General features: G+C 36.6%; 1 protein-coding gene across 3 annotated transcripts; it reads right to left on the reverse strand.

Moving 5' to 3' along the window:
• Positions 1-828: 828 nt before the first annotated feature.
• Positions 829-16,143, reverse strand: LOC149821578 (low-specificity L-threonine aldolase 1-like). 3 transcript variants are annotated; one of them, XM_089980945.1, is made up of 12 exons: positions 15,865-16,143; positions 15,291-15,386; positions 15,084-15,141; positions 14,405-14,885; positions 10,971-11,082; positions 3,980-4,030; positions 3,604-3,675; positions 3,367-3,499; positions 2,854-2,912; positions 2,635-2,735; positions 1,175-1,241; positions 829-1,093 (listed from the first exon to the last, which is right to left on the reverse strand). In XM_089980945.1, exons 4-12 carry the CDS (start codon positions 14,845-14,847, stop codon positions 1,076-1,078), a joined length of 1,056 nt encoding a protein of 351 aa, XP_089837071.1. In that variant the 5' UTR covers positions 14,848-14,885; positions 15,084-15,141; positions 15,291-15,386; positions 15,865-16,143; the 3' UTR covers positions 829-1,075. The 3 variants fall into 3 exon arrangements, with proteins under 3 accessions (XP_089837071.1, XP_089837073.1, XP_089837072.1); XM_089980947.1 differs by having other exon boundaries at positions 14,405-14,907; XM_089980946.1 differs by having other exon boundaries at positions 15,084-15,191.
• Between the last annotated feature and the right edge of the window lie 271 nt (positions 16,144-16,414).

The following is a 16,414-nucleotide window of genomic DNA, read 5'->3' on the forward strand; positions in this document are numbered from 1 at the left end:
AAATTATAATATTATAGTTTTTTATTAAGGGATTCCTTACCCACAAAAAGTATTTGCTACTAATAAGGTAAGGAACTAAATGAAATATGCCGAATGGTTTTTTGAGTTTTTTTCATTTCATTTTTAAATTCTCACCATACAAGTGTGATCTATGTACTTGATTTTATAGATATCAACTCTTTGAAGCTTTTAATTCCGACACATGGATGAGTTTTTATAAGGTTTGAAAAAATCAACGGTAAAAAATCTTTGTAAATCTTTGAGGCTCCAAATATCATTTTTTTTTTGTAAAAAATACATGATCTAAGTGTGAATTCCTAATAAATTGACCATGCCCAACACATCTATGGGGTTAGAACCTTAAAAAAAAAATAACAAATGAAAAACCCATTTAGCGTGTTTCATTTAATACATTTCATTTAGCGGATGTATTATCATACACACACAAGGCCACTGTAATATGTTTACTGAAAATATGCAAACCTTAGTGTGAATGAGGCATTTTCGACACTTTTTGCAAATCCAACCTTGCAGATGTATTTGGCATGGTCCATATGCTTGGAATCTATTGTTGAATCATTGAACATTTGAATATTTATAAAAATTTGGAGCCATTGATTTTCAAGCCTTAAAAAATTCTTCCTATGCATCATCCGATGATCCAAGTCACTTCTATGAAACCAAGCATCTAGATCACATCCTTAAAATTTAATAAAAAATAAACCCATGAAAAATTCAGTCACACTCCAGTTCACATATCTTGTAGCCTTATATATATATATATATATATATACACGAGAGAGAGAGAGAGAGAGAGAGAGAGAGAGAGAGAGAGAGAGGAGAACATTCACCATTCAACATTACCAAAATACATCCAGCAGAATATTGGATGGGAGAGAAACATAAGAGCAAAACAGCCACAATCTAGAGAGAGAGAGATAAATAAAGATAACAAAAGAGAAACTAAAGCCTTCACCATGAGGCCGCAAAACATAGCGCAGAATTATTTAGATAAAGATAACAACGTCCACATGCGCTACCACCACCACCTTCCGCCTCACCTACAACTTCAAGCTTAGGGCTGAAGAACTTGCTGCACATACGAATAGGCAGTTTTCAGTTTCAAAAACTTTGCTAATTACATAACCGGCAAAGTCTTGATAAATCTGATCACCTGAATGCATGAAAGCATATAGTGGACATCGCTTTCTGAGATTTGATGGTGCAGAACAAGCCTAATACTGCAAAAACGAAGCAAAAATGCATATGTAACAGATGGACTAACGAACATGGTTGTACAAAATCAACAATCAACCTTGAAACAGAAGCCAATAATAAGATTACACTCGTCGATAATAACGTAAACCATTGCTTTCATCTGCTGAAACCATGACGAACACCATATTGAGAGCATATGACTGCAGTTTGGGAACTGCAGAGATACTCTACCAATCTATCACATTAGACCGCTTATTATGTTCTTTTACAGCCATAGTTTGTCACTTTAAGCATGTGAGCAATGCACACAAATAAAAACCTGAAGATATTTTCATGCATTGCTCAATGCGACAAACTAATCCTCTTCCAGTTTGGCTTTGCCAAAGGATTGGAATCAAGAAAAAAGTTTAATTCTGTAAAATGATTTGGTGACGGCCAGTTCCCAATTTAAAGACAAGTCCTCGATCGTCTGGTGCCATGCATAAAGACAAATAGGGCTGTCAATGGATCGGGACAAGGCCAGGTCAGGGTTGACCCAAACCTGGCCATATAACTAACAACCAGTTTCGGGTTTTGGTTTTGTTAGGTCACAAAAATAGAATCCCAAATCCGGACCCTCATAATTTTAGAAATATATATAGTAATGCGTTCCTTAGGCCCCCTTTTTTGTTAGGCCCCTTAGATGTGATCTATAGGTTTTTAGTGGGAACTGGCTTTTGGATCGCCCGAATCTGACCTGTATTCAGGTTTTTCTGGTGATCCAAAATCAATACCAGTTTTTCCCGGCTCATATTTTTTCATCGAAAAAACATAAACCAAGAGTCGATTGCCACTAAATCGAGCATGCTAAACACATCTAACGGTTAAGATCTATCATACAAAACTTAAAACCTATAGGGGCAGAACGAGAAATGAGGCCTAATATGTTCAGTTATATATACTCATTAGTTCCTTACCTTCATTAGTAGCCGATATTTACCCTATATATGTATACCAAGCAAAAAACCGGGTCCGGTTGGGTACCCGGCAAAAATCATGACCTAAACCCCACCTGGATATTGCTTGGGTCAGGTTCGGGTCTACCCGAATATTATTCAGGTCGGCACTTTCCATGCCCATACCTGGGAATTTGGGTTCAGGTCGGGCTGTGCCCCCATGGAACAGTGGAGGACGGACATGCATGGATGCACAAAAAAATTTGTTTTTTGGGGCGTGTGGACAGGGAAGGACAATGAGTCCTGTCCTGTCCTGTCCACAGATGTGCATGGACGTCCCATGCTATCCTGTCCACGTGCATTCGTGATTCCAATGCACCCTTAAGGGACAGAAATGAACTACGCAAACCAAGTTTAGACTCTTAGAGAATATGAAGGAAAGAGAGGCAAAGTTACAGAAGAGTTCTGAGAAAAGCCTAACCTGTGGGAATCCGAAGGCATCACAAGAATACCATGTTCTTTCAAGAAATTGCAAAGTTTTTGCAACGAGACATTTGAACCTTTCATGATCTTAAAATATACCTGTTTACCAAAAATAAGCAGAAATCAGAATCTTAAGAGCACAAAACAGGTAGGTGCATCAATATTTACAAAATAGCAGTAGTGCAAGAAATAATGAATGACAATGAAGCAGACTAACAATGTTTGTCTGTACGGAAGCCAAGTCCACTTTCAGCCCTTTGGTCTGACTAAGCCCCTCTACAAAAGGGCAAATACATGAAGTTAGAAAACTTAAACAACCAAATTTAGTACATTGGCACCATTTACGTTTCCCTTACTAAATATCACATCACATATGATGGCATGAAATGATTACAATAGTCGAAAATACTTTTTAAAGGCATGTTCCTTTTCAGCTCCTTTTGTGCAGCCAAATTGCAAATCCAGTAGTACATGTATTTGTGAAGATAAAGTTTCAAAAATGAAAAATCTTCTTGCATAGCAAACAAAATGATATAACAGGGAGTCCTGGACATCTGTAAAATGCTTTCTTGTGAAATCAGCATGAAAAAATGCACAAAATCCAGCTATATTTTACCCATATGGTTTGCTAATTTGCCCAAACTAATAATACAGATTGGGGCATAGTGCCAAGCATCATCGTCAACAGGTTTTATACATTACAATCATAAGTGATATGGAGATACCAAACCTGCTAAAATCTTGGCCTTCCGGTGATCCTCTGCAAGCTTACCAACATTATCTCGTACAGCAACACGTGCAGCAGCACATAAGATTCCAACTTGTCTCATCCCACCACCTAGGGTTTTCCTAAGCCTTTTTGCCTAATAAAAACATCCATAACATGAGTCCCAAATCAAGTGCTATTATCTTCAATATAATGTTTTAGAGAAAAGGAAACATTCCCAATGAAAATTTTGAGGGATACCTTTGCAATGAAGCTTTTTGGGCCAACAATTACTGATCCAACTGGAGCCCCCAAACCTTTGGATAGACACACCTGTTTAATGCATGTGATAGCAAATAGTTTGTTGAAAGGATCTGATCAGATAGTTTAGCAAAGTATAGACACTTAAGAACCACAAGAAGATTATAATCTAACATTTGCAACAGGAGCTCGGAGAATACCATGGAATGGCAATGTAAATGTGTGTGCGCGCGGGCGCGCGCGCGTGTGTGTGTGTGTGTGTGTGTGTGTGTGTGTGAGAGAGAGAGAGAGAGAGAGAGAGAGAGAGAGAGAGAGAGAGAGAGAGATGCATCTGCTCTACATGGAAGAACAAAGAGAAATATTTATCATTTCGTACCGACACTGAGTCTGCAGCTTGCACAAGCCTATCAACAGGAACTCCTAGTGCCTGGCACAAAAATATCATTAATCAGAAAAGATTGATATATATATATATATATATATATATATATATATATATAAAGCCAGGATAGTACGCTAGACAATGAACCAAGAAACATATAAACCACAAACAACATTGAAAACCACATGAATGATGAGCATAGGCAAGGACAGATTTACATGATTAATGGGTGAACTATTTACAGCAGGGTGTGTCAATCATGTCTGCATATCATACGCAGATGGTTATCAAGACAAGAATATAAATAAGCATGTGTTTGAAAAGGCCAAAGCCAGGCTCATCTTTAAGCATATACATGATTGATATCAAGACAAATGATATGGAGAATAGATTGTTGAATTTATAACTGAAGAGGGAACAGAGAATCTTTGGTGGTAATGAAAAAATTTTCAGCAAGCATTCTTAACTTAATTAGACGCACAATAAAACGTCCAAAATATCTCATAGATACAGTGTGTGCTTCCCAAATCAATCCATAAAGGGTGCTGCCAACAACAATATGTAAGATAACAAGACAACAGGATCTCAAACTCACTGAGATATTTAGCACCATGGAGCAACGTTATCAAAATCGATCTGAATCAGCTGATTTTGATCAGATCGGCCCTTTGCCAAAATGATGCATAGGTCAGTTACACCCACTTAAAAAATCAGATGATTTTTTGGCTAATTCACTTAAATAGTAAAAAAAATATATTTATAAAAAATAAAATTAAATTAAAAAATTAAGTTTAAAATTGTCCAATTCAGGAATGGTTTGATCTGGACTGATTTTATTGCTTTTTTGAGAAACCAACTCACTTAGTGAACCAATTTCAACATTGCCATAAAGGACTGATCGATGTGAAGAAGCTAGGCAAAGAATAAATGGCACCTAGTTACTACAGCATGATGATGGAGTCTCACCGGTACTGGTGGAATGAGTTTTGATATTTAATCATGTCTCACCTTTCACAATATTTGTTGTTACATGAGGCAGATGCTGATTGTTAAAATTGTACATATATATATATATACATATATAAATATATATTTATAAATATATTTTTCTCTTTCTTTATTCTTCTTTTATTTCTTTTTGTCTAGTTCATTTAGAACTAGGTTTAGTTCTTTTTGAACTAAACCTTGACTAGTCAACAAAATGTTGACTAGTCAAAAGAGTCATTGGAGTCCAACTGATCTATTTGTAGCCGTTGGATGGGCTCCAACGACTCTTTTAGAGTCTCTTTCTCCCTCTGTCCATTGTATATAAATAGGGGTCATCGCCCCCTATTATTTATGCTTCTTGCATGAAGGTTATCAATAAAAAATTATTTATTTTTTAGCCTCTTGTTTTTGCCCCTTGTGTGGGTTTTGTGAGTGAGCCCATTTGTCGCTTTTGGTGTGTCCACTTTGGCATTGTGGTGGATCTTGTTAGAGGCTTTCATTTATTCACATAGTATCAGAGCGAGGTCGCTCTTAACTCTTGAGGATTGCTTATTGTCTCTCGTGTATTCGTGGAGGTGTGCTTGTGCTACTACTCTCTCCTTTCTTATCTATTATTTTCTTCTCATCTCTTTCTCTCGTAAGAATGGATGACAATACGAAAGTCATCATCGTAGTCATGCAACTCAATGATACTAATTTTGTAACGTAGTCTTCAATAATGAAGCACCACATATAGAGAAAAGGATTGTGAGGATTAATTGATGGTTTCGATATGGATCCTAAACTAGTCCTTACAAAGGTAGAGAACAAAAAAGAAGTCTCTATTACAAATGGTGAGAAGACTAAAGCACTAGCCATTTATGAAAAAAATAAAAAGAGTGAAGAATGGGGCATGTCAAGATCATGTCTTGGTTAATCAATAGCGTGGATATTAAAAAGTGTTCTAGTCTCGCAATATTTGAGCATGCCAACAAAGCTTGGGAATACCTTAAGAATATGTATTCCCTTAAGGATATTGCACATGTGTGTAATCTACAAAATAAAGTTTCGGATAATGACTCAAAAAGAGAAAGGTATTAGGGAATACTACAATGAATTGTTCAAACTTAAAGAAGAATTGTCTATTCGTGAGCCTAAGCGGCATTGTCCAAAATATATAGAACTCCGACAAAAATAACTTGATGTGGAACATTTTTATCAATTTATAACTGACTTGATACCGGAGTTTGAAAGTACCAAATTGACTCTTCGCTATAGAGGAAAAATACCCTATTGTTGACACTATCGAAGAATTGAGTATGGAAGAGAATAGGCTAAGAGGGTACTATTTGAAAAATGAAGACGACTCCATTTTGGCCGTCTCTAGACCAGGAAACTACATGCGCCCCTACAAGCCACCTCATTGGAAACAAGGAAATGAGCATGATAAGAAGCCTTATTGAAAACAAGGTAATGATCATGACAGAAAAAAGATTATTTATTATAACTGTCATGAACCCGAGCACGCTAAACCTCAATGCCTAAAGTTTAGAAGGATGGAAGAAAAAAGGTAGCTTCTTGGATCTTCACAAGAGACAAATGAAAACAAACATCATGATGCACCCATATCAATGTTACAACTTATGAAAATTCTCCAACCTATTCTCAAAAGGGTATCTTCTTCAAATGAAGCCTCAACTGGAGCAACAGTTTCATCCTTCTTCGATCTCGGTAAAACTCTATGGCTCCTTGATTTTGGTACTTCATTTCATGACCCCTAATAGTAGATTTTTATCTGAATGTCATACAAACTCAAGCATGTCAAATGTTTTTACGGTCGATGGTACATCTCTTGAAATAAAATGAATAGAAAATTTCAAAAAGATTTTACAAAACTTCAAAAAATTTACCATTCTAAAAGTTAGATATATTCTTAAGTTAAATTTAAATCTCTTATCAGTTTTACAAATATCCGACCAAGATATAATGTCCCCTTCTCTTCTGATGGTTGTTGGGTACATGGTCGCCAGTCAAGAAAGTTGATCGGGAAAGGCCATAGAGAATGAGGGCTCTATTACATGGATTTTTTGGAAAAATCCAAGGATACCCTTCGTTATAATATTCAAAAACTAGAGTTGGATTTATGGCACAAACGACTTGGTCTTCCTAATGTATTCAAAATCCAACACTTTTCAAATTTTATTTTTTTTTGTAATTCTGAAAATATTATGTGTAAAGACTGTATTCTTGGTAAAATGAAGAGATTATCATTTAATGAAAGAACTTTCTTTTCCTCTAGACCGCTTGAGCTAAAACATTCGGATGTTTGGGGGGCCAACACCAGTTATATCAAAAAGTGAATATGCATCCTATATGATTTTTGTTTATGATTTTTTTAGGTATACTTGGATTTACTTCCTCAAACATAAGTTTGAAGTCTTCTCACATTTTCAAATATTTTAAAACTTGGTCAAAAATAAGTTTGAAAAAGATATTTCTATGTTCTATACTAATTCAGGGAGAGAAATTTTATCAAAAGAATTTAAAGATTATCTAAATTTGCATGGTATCTCACATCAAAGATCTTGTCCTCACACACCACAACAAAATGGTTTGACTAAACTAAAACACAAACATATTATGAAACAGAGTTACCGGAAGCTTCTTAGATAGGTGGGAAGCTCGCTTCCCGAAAACTCGCTTCGGAAGCGCGATACTCCTCGCTTCAGAAACTTGATGAGAACATCGATTTCCCCACACTTCTCCTATGCTTTCCACACACTTCATTTATTCATCTTATATGTTCTCTTACTCAACTTTTCATGTTTTTTATGTATTTTCTCTAACTCTTCTCACTCGCTTCCATGTGCTTTATCTAAATTGGTAATCATCATTTTTAGATTTTGTTAAAAATTTAATTCTTACACTAAAAAATCATGAAATTTAATATTAGTCACTTTTATTTTAGTTTTTATTTGTGTTTCATTATGATTCACATTCAATTATTATATTTTTTTTTATTCATCGCTTCCCGCTTCCTATACATTTTAAAATGCATCGCTTCTCGCTTCCGCTTCCCGTGTCGTTTCCCGCTTCTGCTTCCTAGTTTGGCAACCTTGTTATGAAAACAACCAAAACTTAAATAATAGCAAATCAAGTGCCAAAAGAATTGTGAGTTGAAGCAACTCTAACTGTTATATATCTCATCAATAGGATGACATCTTCTGATTATGCTAGACTAAAAGTTTTTTAGTGTAAATGTTTTGTTTTTACTAACAAAAATGATAAACTCTCCCCTCGTGCTATTCCTTGTGCCTTCTTAAGTTATGCAGATAACCAAAAAGGTTATAAGTGCTTTGATCCTAAAAATAAAAAATCATATGTTTCACGTAATGTGACCTTGAAAAAGAAAAATTCTTTGACTTTAAAAAGTCTAAGGAAGTAAATGAGTATTGTTTTTTATTTGATTTAAGTTCAAGTTATGAAAAATGTGATTATGAATGTGACTAGTGGTCTTGATATAGATGAATGTGATCCTGATAATGGTCATGATGATATAATTACTGAAGAGCAAACTCATAAGAAAAAAACTATTTACAATATTCTAGGCTAAGGACCTTAACCAACCATATGTACTGGAAAAATATGTTGAATAGCCTGAAGTACAAACTAGGAAAGTTTGTGTCTTATGACTCTTTTTTCCTAAACTACAAGGCATTCATTGCATTAATTCAATCATATGTAGAACCTTCAACCTATATTAAAGCTAAAGAACATTCTGAATGGGTAGAAGCCATAAAAATAAAGTTAGAAGCTTTAGAAAAGGCTAATACTTGGACCATTCAAGATATTCTAAAAAGAAAGAAACCTATAGGTTGTAGGTGGGTATACAAGATTAAAATAAAGAGTAATAAAACTCTTGAAAGATATAAAGTCAAATTAGTGGCTAAGAGATATTCTCAAGAATATAGCATAGATTAAGAGAAAACCTTGGTTTCAGTCGATAGAATGACCACTGTTAGAATCCTAGTAGCATTAGCCGTTATTAAAAAATGGCATATATTTCAAATAGATGTCAAAAATGTTTTTCTTAAGGAAAACCTCGTTGAAGAAGTTTATATAGTGGCACCACCAAGTATAAGTGTTCCTAAGGGTCTCTTCGTTTGGAAAAGGCTCTTTATGGACTTAAACAAGCACCAAAGGCTTGGTATGACCGATTTAGTCGAGTTATGCTTGATATTGAATTTAGAACTTGTTTGACTGACATTGCACTATTTTTTAAGATTTCTGATGCAGGTATTATTATTATTATTCTCTGTGTAGACGACATGATCATCACTAGAGGAGATAAACAGAGAGTTAAAAATATTAAAAAACTTCTCAAAAAATATTTTGAAATGATTGATTTAGGATTCTTAAAATATTTCTTAGGAATCGAAGTTGCTTACTCTCTTAGAGGATATTTATTATTTCAGTCTAAATTGGCTTTTGACATTGTCTTCAGGTCTGAAATCATAGATGATAAGAGAGTTGATACTCCTGAGATTGTCAACATCAAGATGTAAATTGATGATGAAGAACTTCTTGAAGACCCTACTCCTTATAGATAGCTTATTGGAGCACTCTCTATCTTTTAATTACTACACCTAACATAACACACACTGTACATCCAGCTAGTCAATTTTAGCAGGCTTCCACTTCTGTTCACATGGAAGTGGTTTTGCGTATTATTAGATATATTAAGACTTCTCTTTCTTGAGGCCTCTTTTTGTCTGCTTCATCTTCTTTATATTTAATTGCTTATACTGGTGTCAACGGGGGAGGTGATCTCAATGATAGGCACTCAACCATAAGTTTGTATTTTTTTAGGTGAATCTTTGATTTCGTGGTGATGCAAGAAGCTGATATGGGAGTTCAAGTGACAGGAGCCTCTCACATGTATTGTAACAACAAGAGTGCGATCTACATTGCTAGCAATCGTACTTTTCATGAACATACTAAACATATTGAAATGAATTGTCATTATGTTCGAGAGGAGTATCTACACGGGACCATTGATCTGCCTTATGTTACATCAGAATAACAGTTAGCAGATTTCTTCACCAAACCTCTTGTTACTCCCCGATTTCACTTTCTCTTAGACAAACTTTAGGTTATTGTACTGTATATTTGAGGGAGTGTTAAAATTGTTCATATATATTTATATTATATATATATATTTATAAATATATATATTTTTATTTCTTTTTGCATGTTCATTTAGAACTAGGTTTAGTTTTTTTTAAACTAGACCTTGACTAGTCAAAGGAGTCGTTGAAGCTAGTCCAACGGCTCTATTTGTAGGCGTTGACTCTTTTAGAGTCTCTTTCTCCCTCTCTACATTGTATATAAATAGGGGTCATTCCCCTTTATTATTTATGCTTCTTGCATGAAGTTTATCAATAAAAGATTATTTATTTTTTAGCCTTTAGCATTTGCCCTTTGTGTGGGTTTTGTGAGTGAGCCCATTTGTGGCTTTTAGTGTGTTCACTTTGGCAATGTAGTGGATCTTGTTGGAGGCTTCCATTTATTTACACTGATATCATCATAAATAAAGCAACATAGGAAACAACAATCTCCAATGACCAATTGAGTGAGTCAGACTCAGCTGCAGTCACACACACACACACACAAACCGGGTCTGAGATGTCATTGCAAATCACATGTTATATTTACAGACATAATTATGTAAACATTGCAGACAAATCACCTATTTTCAGGCAGGAAAAATGTTTGTGACTGGGCCATGCATTCAAAGAGGTAAGAGTTCCACTTTCCAACATCAAAAGTACCAATGATAAAGTAGAAAACAGTTAAAACATTGTGAAGAAATTGAATGTGAATTAGCACAATCGATGTACAATAGACAGAGCATAGTTTTGAAAATAGAAGAGTAAATCTACAAAACAATAATTTCAAACTACAAACCATATAAATTAGTGAGATCATTATTCCAAACTTATATATACTGATAACTTACAATGGATGCATTAAAAATGCGAGCCCCATCGATGTGGAGCTTTAAACCATGCTTCTTAGCGATCTCTCCCACCTTATCTGTGTAATCCACAGAAATGCATCTACCACCACAACTGCAGTTTAAGAGAGAACTAAGTATGGTCATTACTTCATACGGAATGCTAGGCTAACATATAGACAGGACAGCATAGCTTGAAAGAATGGAGTATGCCCTAAACTTGCTAGATTTCTGGTCTGATCAATTCCAAGCTTCACTCAGCACTCTGAGAGCCCCACGAACTCATGAAACTTCAGTATTATACATGAACGAAGACATTTTATCTCACTTCAGTAGCTAGACCTGTACTTATGTTTGCAACTTCATTACCAGCTAAAAAAGGAATAAATACCACACCTCTCCACGAATTTTTTCCCATTATAATAGAGCACTTTGGAAATTCAAAATTCTATTATTAGTTCATTGATCACATTAACCCATGCTTTAACTGATCAACTTTAGAATTTTAATCCATACAGTTTTTTCAGGAAAACCTCTGTGAAATGAAGTTTTCAATAATGTTACTGAAACATACGTTTACTGGAGGTGGTGATGCCAATCCTTGATGTCATCCTTAGTAAGTTATAATGAAAGATTGCAGCATTTTAAAAATCTACTGAAGTTCTAGCAGACATGAATGTATCAAGACACGTGTTGAAATATGACCTACATCCAGAAAGATGTATCTAGAGTTAACAGTCAAGCAAGCAAGTTAAGCAATGCATGCTACCAGTCCGCCATCTTACTTAGATGTAGAGAAAGGCATATTCAAACTAAATGCATGGCAGACAAAGAGTAGATATCTGCTGAAAAGGATCAAATAACTTAAACCAGTTCTAAAGACAGACACCAGTAATGACCCATCTAAAATGCAAACAATATTATAGGATGGGCACAGGAACTTCATATTCAAGATAGACATCAGTGTTGACCTAGCTAAAATGCAAAAAAAAAACGTAGAATGGATGGGACGAACACTAACACAAAGTCACATATTGAAGAAGGCCACCAGAAGGCAATAACAAGAGAAGCAAAATGGAAAGAAAATAGCAACAAATACGACCACAAGTGCATGTCCTGCACACACGTCTACCCCATAGTTAGAAAGAAGGCAGTAGCAAAAAAGAAAGGGTGCAGCATGCCAAACTGATCTCTTGTATCAAGATGAGGGGAAATTGGACAAATGACAAAAATGGTCTAACCTCAGTAAAAGCATGGCTCAATAGGAAAGCCAGTAATCCTGAACATCAAAACTACCTGAGAATTGAGAAATAGAAATAGATGCAAGGGGACCCATTCAGAAACTATTTACACCAAAATTAACAGAAACCATATGCAGCCAGTACAGGAGCTATCAACTAAGTTTAGGGAGTAAATGGAACAACATTGAGCTCCTTTTAGCAGAAGTGACCATCGAGTAAATTGAGTGGCAAAAGCATTTATTTCAGGCACGAATTGTATAATAAGATGTGAAGCTGGCCATCAACTAGCCATTAAAAGAAAAGAAGTAGAAAGGGTGCGCTACCTGCAGGACCAAGCTTTAATTTACAAGGCTGGATGAGAATTATGCCATAAAAGTCCAGAATTTCTTATATTACACAAAATATCTATTACATTTATCAAAACAGAACAACTCAGATATAAGTTCCGTGTTCCTTTTCCTACATGATCCGCATCCTATGGTTCCCAGACTGTTCTTGATTAAATACAACAATTTGAATTTCATTCAACCTGTTTAGTTTCAGAAGCATTGTACTGATTAAATCAATGAAAATGTCTGCAGGATTCATTTCATGAGCTCCTACAAATTACAAGCTTCTAAGGTCAGCACTATATTGATCTTTTTCTGGCTTTCTGGCATAGAGGTGATAAGTTCACATGTGGTACCTACAATGTACCAAAGTTTTTCCTTCACTCCCAAAAAAGATGAGCACCACAAAGCCCTGATCATTATCACAGAAACACATTGACAAATCATTTTTCTTTTGTCACGCAAGCTATCATTGAGGTGCACAAAGCAGGTGCCTCCAAATGTTATCAACAACTTTGAGCTAATGATGCAACCACAACACTTAGAATATTATTAGTAGTGTTCAGTACAATCATCAAAGTCTGCAATTGATCTAGTTTTAAACACCAAACTAGATCTTTCAACTAAAGCTCCTCGGTTTCGTTCATGGATCATCAGTTTTCCCATCGGTAGAGACCAAAAGCAGTCTGCTTCTGGAAATAACGTGGCATTTTCAAGTGTGCACAATAACAGTCATAGCCATTATAGTGTATTGAACATGATTTTCTGAAACACGAATTAGAAGATCATCAAACAGATCTCTCACAGGTTCTGTTTCTCTTTGGGCATGTTTGCAAGGACTTGTGATTCTTGGATCCTATGATTGTAAATCACAATCACCATATATCTCAAGATTAGTAGAACATGGAAAAGTAAAAGATGAGTTTGAGATTGCCAGCTGTGATTGTTTTTGCCTTGAATCTTGTGAATGTAGATCACAAGGTTGACCTTGTGATTTACAATCACAGCTTCTACTTTCTCACCTGTGACCAAAGCAAACATGCCCTTTATATCTCCAATATTTCATCTTTGTCAGAAACATATACTCACCTTGACCATCTGTAGTGCATAAAAAATCACTACTTTGAAGTTTGACCCATCTTTCTGCCAATGGAGTCGGCCTCATGTCATGTGGTTCTTCTTATCCCACTTACAGCGTGGTCTCCACAAGCATACAAACCATCGCTTTAAACTTTTTATGGAAGTTCTAGTGCTAATCTAGCTTGCCAGCACCATAGAACTTATGTTGCAGTACAAGTAGCATGTGTGGTGGGAACAATGCAGACAGGGGACCAAGGTAAACATCGGCCTTTTTTTTATGAGACCAAATACCGAGTTGCACAATCTCGGGATGATGCAAGACTCCAATAAAAGGCGATTTTATAATGGAATCATGACTATGGATGTGGCCAAGGGGATAACATTTCATATTCAAACAATGCAGTGTCTCAGACCCACAGGGTACATATTGGATGACTGGTGCACCGAGAAAAAAAGGCAAATAAACATCAACCAACAGAGGGGAAAAAAGGAAAAAGAAATCAAGTCCAAAGTGGACATAGACTTTTTTAGGGCACCCGATCCCACACTTTTGAAAAACTACCTTCCTATGAAATGGTGAAGAAAGAATGTCAGGAACAACGTCAGCTAAACAATAACAACATATCGAGAAAAACAATTACAGCACAAACGAGAGCACTAGATGGAATCAAGTGATTCCCAAGTCGTTCTAGTAAGAGGGTCACAGGCGGGATTCGTTCCCCCAATTCTTCCCTCAAGTAAACAAGAACCAATCAAGAAATTAAAGAAGAGAAAAGCAAAACATTACTTTGCATGAGTGTTCTCCAAGCAGATAAGCCTTGTAGTTGGGTAGTAAAGCTCCCCTTCCGGGTCCCTGATGGCCGCTTCGATCAAATCAAGATCCATTGTTCCATCCGGATTGTTAGGGATCGTTCTCGAATGAACGCCTCCGATAGTAGAGATTCCACCATTCTCATAAACATTGATATGGCAGTTGTCTCCAAGAATGACTTCGCTTCCTCTGACCTCACAGTGAACCAGAACGCTTACAAGGTTGCCCATCGTCCCTGAAGGAACAAAACAGGCCGCCTCCTTGCCCATGATTGTCGCCATCTCCACCTCAAACAGACTTGCGGTAGGGTCGGAGCCCAAAACATCATCATCTACATCGGCGCTAGCCATTGCAGACCGCATTGCCTCCGTTGGTTTGGTCACCGTATCAGACCTCATGTCCACGGTTTTAGTCACCATTTTTTTACTCCAAACTGGCGAACCTTAAATCGAATACCCTGCAAATTGAGATCCGTGCGCCTGTTGAAAACCTCCAATTCAAGCTACTTAAAAGCAGAATCAAATTAAGTTTTTACAATATTATCCCAGAATTCGAGCCTGTTTTATGAACTACAATTTCCTTTCTCCCTTTTTCTCTGGGAGCTGCCAGCAAGCCTATATTCTTTAGAAATCCCAGAGATACTTGGTACTTTTACCTCAGAAAATCCGACTTTCCGCTTCTTTCGTCGACCCCTGCTTCGTTCTTCTACTCTTCTGAGAAGAAGCAAACTAGATCGTATCAGAAACGTTATGTTATCTACTGCCTTCTGCCATAGAAAGATTGAAGAATAAAAGCTTCTTGATTACGCTACTGGTTCCAAACAGAAACCATGCAAACAACACACAGAGAAACTAAGAGATACCTTCCCGCCCCTTTTTGTTTATTGCGGAGAGTACGGTGAGATAGGACGGAAAGGAAAGCACCGCTTCAAGTCCTCACTCCAAACAAAAGGCGCTACCTGTCAAATCCACAACAAGTGGCATCAGAACAGAAAGATTCCCCAAAATCTCCGGGTATACTTTACCTTTAAACAAAAAGTTCACGTATTTCTTCACCCAAAAAGCCCCGTAAAATAAATCGTTTCACCGTCGGCTTCCTACTAAACAACGTCACAGACGTTACGCTCTCGTTCTCGTGGCGGTGGATAATCTCGCGATATTTTTAAGAATCTCGTTGTTCTCGGAAAAAATGTAGAAAAATATCGGCATACAGCGTAACGAGTATACAGAAAATACAAAGGGTTATAAATAATATACAAAATATTAGAGAATCGTATCTATCGCATCAATAACGAGATAAAATGCAACAACTTCTAGACGACATTTTGAAAACTTTTCAGCATTTTATCTGCCTCTAAAAATATCACGATATTTTCAAAACATAAACGATATTTTGTTAATCTAGCATTCAAAAATCAAAATTCAGCTGTTACTCACCGTCGTTGAGGCTTCTTTCCTTCGGCAACTCGCAGAAAACCCTCCAGCTCCTCCGCCTTCCTCCCTCTATCAGCTTCTCTACAGAGAGAATTCTCCCTGTGGATCTCGAGATCGTCCCCGGTAGCTTCTGCGAGAAGCCAGAGAGGTATCTTTCTATTGGGATGCAGAATTCGCCGGAGACGAAGACGAAGGGAAGAAAAGGAAAACCCTAGACGATCGTCAACAGTCTTGAGGAGCGATTTTGCATCAGAAACACCTTCCCTTTTTCGTCTACCACTCCAAATGAGAGAGCGAGCACCCTATTTATAGCAATCGAGAAAGATCGAGAGTGGTGCACGAACAAACCCACCCGTTTTCCCGCCTACCAGAAAGGGACGGAACGCAGAAAAGGATAGTAGTAACTAGACCTTAACTTGGATGAAATCACGGTAATACCATCAGTTTTTCCTCCTTCGATGACTTGAATTGAATTTGGAGAATAAAGCCCGGTGTCTTTGCTTGCCACGTTGATAAGAATAGAAGCTTTTTACAGCATAATGTCTCGAATTGC

The sequence above is a fragment of the Nuphar pumila genome, chromosome 11 (genome assembly GCF_984573655.1).
Source record: "Nuphar pumila chromosome 11, dmNupPumi1.hap1.1, whole genome shotgun sequence".
In the NCBI taxonomy this organism is placed as follows: Eukaryota; Viridiplantae; Streptophyta; class Magnoliopsida; order Nymphaeales; family Nymphaeaceae; genus Nuphar; species Nuphar pumila.

Excerpts from the sequence above, each read along its gene's own strand:
- LOC149821578 (XM_089980945.1), bottom strand. The coding sequence starts at position 14,847 with ATGGTGACTAAAACCGTGGACATGAGGTCTGATACGGTGACCAAACCA. Across the intron at positions 11,083-14,404 it reads TTGGAGAACACTCATGCAAA|TTGTGGTGGTAGATGCATTT; the intron begins GTAATGTTTTGC and ends CTTAAACTGCAG. Across the intron at positions 1,242-2,634 it reads ATGCCTTCGGATTCCCACAG|TATTAGGCTTGTTCTGCACC; the intron begins GTTAGGCTTTTC and ends TCGTTTTTGCAG.